This window comes from Octopus bimaculoides, chromosome 9 (assembly GCF_001194135.2).
Source record: "Octopus bimaculoides isolate UCB-OBI-ISO-001 chromosome 9, ASM119413v2, whole genome shotgun sequence".
Taxonomy (NCBI): domain Eukaryota; kingdom Metazoa; phylum Mollusca; class Cephalopoda; order Octopoda; family Octopodidae; genus Octopus; species Octopus bimaculoides.
Window position 1 is genome coordinate 63,820,456 of NC_068989.1, and position 6,578 is coordinate 63,827,033.

General features: G+C 34.6%; 1 protein-coding gene across 1 annotated transcript in view; it reads left to right on the top strand.

The window, feature by feature from the left end:
• The first annotated feature begins 3,106 nt into the window (after positions 1 to 3,106).
• The window catches only part of LOC106872511 (gamma-aminobutyric acid receptor subunit beta), a 413,986-nt gene continuing 410,514 nt past the window's right edge, over positions 3,107 to 6,578 (top strand). The window contains exon 1 of the mRNA XM_052970715.1: positions 3,107 to 4,016. Coding sequence (XP_052826675.1) covers positions 3,958 to 4,016 — 59 coding nt within the window. The 5' untranslated portion in view covers positions 3,107 to 3,957. The remainder of the gene's footprint in view (positions 4,017 to 6,578) is intronic.

Consider the following 6,578-nt stretch of genomic DNA (forward strand, 5'->3'; position numbering starts at 1 on the left):
ACACACACACACACACACACACACACACACACACACATGAAATGACTACGTCACGGTGCATACGTTTTTAGTTAAATGTCACAAACGATTTGAGGAGATTTTTAATGGACATTTCATGATAATTTTTGCCTCATTTTCTGTCCATGCGTAAAATCTTTCACAAACACTTGATTTCGTTGTTCTGGTGGTGGTGGCGGTGGTGCTAGCGGTGGCGGTTTTTTTTGGCTGTGCTGGAGTTGACGGTGATGATAGTGGTCACTCTGCTGATGGTGGTCACGGTGCCGATGGGGGTGGGAGGTGTTCGATGGCAGTCGTGGTGGTCGCGGTTGTGGTCGTGGTCGTATTGGTGGTTGTTTGTTTTATTATTGCGCTTGTATATTTCTTTGATCATACCATCAAGTTTTACATTGCTCTTCTCAAGAACGCCATATCTCTGAGCTTCCTAATGAATCAGTGCTTTGAGAGACGTGCTGGAGTATTTTATAAAATCTAATGGATATCGATATCTCAAGTGATATTTCCTAAAGTAGATGATATACGAATCTATACTACTAATAATATCACTACATAATATACATAACATACAGTATACTGATATGAATTAAAGTACTTCTACTAGTAACCGTTCTTGATGATAATGATGATCGTGAGGATAATGATGTTTGTGTGATAGTATTTGTAACTGATACTGTTGAAACGGTAGGTAAACACTTTGATAAAGAAATTGGCATATAACCAAGAAGGATGGGCATAGGCACGGTCGAGAAAATATCAAAAGCAAGTGTTGAAAATATTTTTAATGCATTTTAACACCATGTTCGGTGAATTTCAAAATATATTTTCACAGTGCTCAGCGTCCCACCTTCGAGAATTAGCATCCTTTACTCCAACAGCCTAATTTCTAGTTAAATAATTCTTCCATCGGCGATGCCCTGGACTACGAAACATCACGTAGCATGCTGCTTATCACGATAAATTATGTTCTCTCACTGAAACATACTTAAACGCACAAATATCAAAATAGAAATACAAATACACACACAAACATACATACACATACACATATAAACACACACACATGCACACACACACAGGCACACACACACATCTCTTTTCTTCTCTCTCTGTATGTGTATGTTTGTATGTAGTATGCGTGTGTTAGTATCTATCTATCTGTCTATCTATCTATCTATCTGTCTATCTATCTATCTATCTGTCTATCTATCTATCTATCTATTTATCTGTAAGGCTATCTATCTATAGTCATGTTGATGCAAATAAATATAGATAGACATGTCTGTTAGCGGACGTATGTATGTTTATATTTTTATATATTGTACATACGTATCTATGTACATTTGTGTGTATATGCGTGTGTATATCTCTATATCCATAAATCAACTCTCGAACACCTACACACCGACCCCCTATCTCAATGAAATTATTATTATTATTATTGTTGTTGTTCACTATTATTGGCATTTGTATTTCTTGTTTAGCAGTCTTTTTAATGACCTTTATCGGCTAATTAACCGAAATATTTCTTTCCCCTTCTAATCGGAAAATACTATGAACGTTTCCTCGTTTCTTCATACAGATTTCGATCCCTCTATGAGTGCATACGATTGATCTAAATAAACGGTTCAATATCATTTATTATTGGGATATATTAATTTGAGACCATTGACTTTAAATTTCCTTTCGAGTGTTTGTTTTTTTTTGTTGTTTTTATATTTCCTTTATCTAATATTTTTATTGATATTGATATTCTTGTCACTTTAAATATTATTGTTAGCATCGTTGATTTATTTATTGTTGTTTACTCTCCCTTTTACGAGTTGCAATATGTTCGTAGAGGATTCAACAGCATGATAATGAAACAAACAAGCCTACAAGTAAACAAAATTACTAAAAGAAAAAAAGATTCCATTGAAATTTTCTGTGAGACTTTCAGGCAATTCACTGTTATTGAAGTAAGATTTAATTACTGGCTTTCAATGGAGAAATATTTTAATCGAAACAGTGAATGAGGTCGTAGTGAATTAGTAGTTTTGTCTTTGAATCTCATTGGCTGTAGTATTTCTATCAATGAATGCGTGGATTCAAATCTCTTTATATGCCGTGGCCATTAAACTATCCTTAATCCTTGCCCTCATTTACCACCATTCGCTTTCTCATTTCTTAGTTGTATTTTAAGTTCCGGAATTGCTAATTCAGCGTCACTGGTTTGATTCCTGCTTAAAACAAATTATTGCTGTTTACGACTCATATCTATAATTTTAGGTCGTACTCAATAACTTCTAGGATAAATCAGCTATACGCGTGAAGATATCTTATGATAAATTGCATGAAGGCAAAAATGGATACAACCAGATGTACACGGTTAGCAGACGTACACGTGGTGGTGGTGGTTTTGGTGGTTTTGGTGGTGGTGGAGGTCGTGATGGAGTTGGCAGTGGTGATTGGATAGTGAAAAGTGTATTTTTTAGAAATTGATCTAAGTTTTTTTATTAGCTGCCATCGCGTAACGCCTGCGAATAAGTGCAATTCCATAAAATATTGACGCTTATTTACGTGGCAGATATATGCAATTTAACTTCAGGTTGTATCATATGTACTTGATTTCTTTTTGTTTTAGGGGAAAATGGAAAAATAAGAGTGAATATTTATTTCATGAGTGCTTTGTATTAAGTCTATAAAATCGTGCATAAAGTATATAAAATGTATAAAAAAAAGTGTATCAAATAATCATTGTATTCCAATTTCTTTAACTTTTCAAAGAGTAGCAGATGAGCGAATATCTTTCCATACGGACACAATACAGGCTACATTTTCAGGTTTTTGGATAAAGTTTTCAGAAATAACTCAATAGGTTTACCATCATCTCAGAAATGACTCAATAGGCTTACCATTAACTGTTTAATGATTCTGCCAGCTCACCACCTAATACGAAACTTATTTAATATCAAAGGTGTTTAGTTACTATCTAACGGTAGTATTTTGAGAATTTTTTTTTTTATTTATGTCACCTCTTGAAAGATTTTTTGTTTCCATTTTCCCTTTCAAAACATTCCTCTTTTTTATTGTTATTTTTATGTCTTTTCAGAGGCAGTTGAACACAACTTACGAATTTACACGACCAAGATACAAGAAAATAAAAAGAGATTTTATTAAATTTCCAAAAATTTCCAAGTCCATAGCGCTTCGAGGGAGAGTCCTTTTCTAGTAATTTATGAAAAATGAAGGAAGGAAAGATATGCTAATGAGCTGATAATAGAATAAATAGACTTTATGAATGAATCAGTGAAATAAATAAACAGCCTTAGCACACTGAGATTTTGTCTGCGAAGTGGAATACGTAAAATTAATGAATAAGACTTACTTCAGATGACAAGAATATATCTACGAAGAAACCTTCAACTTATGACTAATGAATGAAAGTTAGAATATATCTAAAGAAAACGAACTATTTCAGTGAAATTGCTTCATATGGAATATGTACGATGAGCCTGTGTAGATGTTTTAACATTAAGAATATACAGGGATAGTTAGCTCTAACGACAGATAATACATCTTCAAGAGACGAGATATTCTATAATTGCTTGCAAATATATTTCAGGACGTTATATATGTGCACAAATATATGTGTGCGCGCATGAATGTTTGAATGTATTTTGTGTATAGAAATATACGTGAATGTATAAATATACATTCATGTGTGTACACATATTGAGAAGTATAGATTGCGTCAACTAAAACTCTAAAGTTGATAGTTCGTTTAATGTCCTAACTTATGGAGAGAAAACGAAGTCAACAAAACAGGTTTAACGTAGGGAACAATGAAAGAACTGAAATATAATCGACAGCCAATCAGAATCAGCTAATTTAATGTTGTTGGACGTCATTTGGACGCCTTCTCTCATTGGTTAATTATAAGCTCAACTCTTTTACTATGCCATGCCCGCAACTACAAGGAATCTCGTATCCCTCGTCTTCCTATCAGTCATCCTGGTTGGGTAAGTAAAATTTCTTTCCTTTTCAGCCCATATGTTTCTGACATGCCATACTCTCCCGTTTGCATTTATTCAATGGAAATATCAATATTTATTTTTCTCATTTATAATTCATCGCAGTCACGTAAAATAATCGCCTGATAGTGTGCACATTTTATACATCTGCAAGAGGTCTGGTCTCCATACACCAGACATATTTCGGCAAAAATAAAGATGTCGATTTCTATTTCTATTTCAGTTATTTCAGTGATATAGAAAGAAGCTTGAGCCAGTCTCTCTGCCCACTCTCTCTTTCTTTCTCTCTCTCTTTCCCTTCTTCCTCCCCCTCCTCTCTCTCTCTCTCTCTCCCTCTCTCTGTTTCACTTATTATCTTCTATTCTCTTCATACCTTACGTAGAAAATTATACGAGTGTGTGTTTGTATCTTATAATACATTAGAATCATAATATAATAGATTGCAATATATCATATATGACATTATATTATATTATATCAAATTATAATATATTATATTTGTCATTGTTTGCTGCAAGTACCAGGCAGTGGCTCTCATGGCTTCTGATCTTAATTGATTGGAAGTGTTATCATGTACATTGTTTTGTCTTGGTATATAGGACGGGCTACAGCAAATATTCTGCTTAATACCACAGATTTGCTTATCAGTTGTTTGACTTTAACCAGTTGAGCATGTCCCTAAGTGGCTGACGATATGTGTACCTCTGATCGTGAGCAGAAGTAGTGGGGGAGCATCATAGCTTTGTGTTGAGAGGAATTCTTTGGGGTTTGAATAATTCACCTTTGGAAACATGGGTGTTTTGCTCAACATCCTTAAACAACCCTTATTCAGGGACCTTTTGAGCGGGATGGGCTACTCAACCTGAAGAAAATTCTAGCTGGGCCCCACTTGCGAGGTCATGCGCTGTTTATCTTGATATGAGATCACCATCTCGCGTACATATGGTTGTGATGCATGTGCCTAGTGTACCCTTATCCGACGGGTAGTCATGATGGGTATAATGGGCTTCGTATATTTTACCCCAGTGTCACTTTGATGTCAATAGAATAAGTAGTCATGATTTCTTAAGCACAAAGCCTAACTTTCGAAGAGAACGGGTTAGTGGATAACATGACCTCTATTATTGGACTGCTACTCAATATTATCGTTAAAAAAGAAATGAAATGCAAAGCTGACTTCGGTAAATTTCAATGAAGTACGTAAAGAACTAGAAGAAATATCGCTCAAAATTTTCTCTGATGATTTATCGATTCTGCTAACTCACCACTTCAATGATCTTATTAATTGCTTCAAATTTTGGCACGGAGCAATAATTATTTAAGGGGAGGTGTTCGTCAATCACGTGGTTCCCAGCACTTGATTACTGCTGTATTTTATCGATCTGGAAAGGATAAAAGTCAAAGTTGACTCCGATGGCAGAATGTCAAGAGCCTGAACAAATTATGTAAAAGCATTTCTTCCTGACAATCTAACGATTCTGCTAGCTCGCCGCCTAATGAAAAGTACACATAATTAAACAAAATATAGTGGTTTCTAGTTTATGTGCAAGTCAGTAATTTTGGTATGCTTTTGACAGAGACAATGATATTTAGACTTTCTCTAGAGAATAAACAAAACGTTTAGAATTAGTGTCATCCACTGAGACTTCATAATCTTTTATGTTGTACGTAATACGTAATTACTATTGTTATTTCCCTGTTCAAGATACATCTTAGTACGAGACACTTTTGAAGTTATGATCTTAAAATAATTTCATTAGGGTGGGTGTCGTGATATTTTTTTCATATTTATGCTACTAAATATTTAGCCAAATGTATAGCCGAACGACATAAGCGCCCAATAAGAAACGAATTTATTTCTGTATTTCCTTCTCTTCACCCAAACGTAACTTTTGCATTATTTTCCTCTCTGTGTTGTTTAAACATCGCCGTTATTGTCTTTCTAAAATATTTTATCAGAATTTTTTCCATGCCAAGCAATTTTCGATAGATATTGAATGACATGAACAAATCACTTCATTTTCTAAATTGTAGCAACTGACACAAAAGATTCTTCGTTCAAATTGTTGGTGTCATTTATATCTTCTCTACCGATCTCTTTTCTAACACCATTCTTAAAAGTTGACGTAAATAGCGATATACATAATGTGGAATGGCTACAAAACAGTTGTACCGGTTTTATAACTTAGTTTTCAGATAGATCGCAACCACATTTTAAGATTTGCAACATAGTTTATTGGTCCTTGAACTGAATTTCGTTTAACGTCGTTTTCACAACATCTGGAGAAGTAGCAATTTTGTGTTCAGCATTTCTTTCTTCTTTTATTATGGTCGATAATATTGCCTCTGATGCATCAGGTTCTGATTAACCAAACTGAAGTAAGAAACGCATTTTACACACAAGTGTCTTGTCTAAATGTTAACCTTTTTATACTCAACATTCTAGCTTCAGCTTCCTACTTCAAACTTGTCACACACACACACACACACACACACACACACACACACAGACACACACAGAGACACACACACACACACACACACACACAT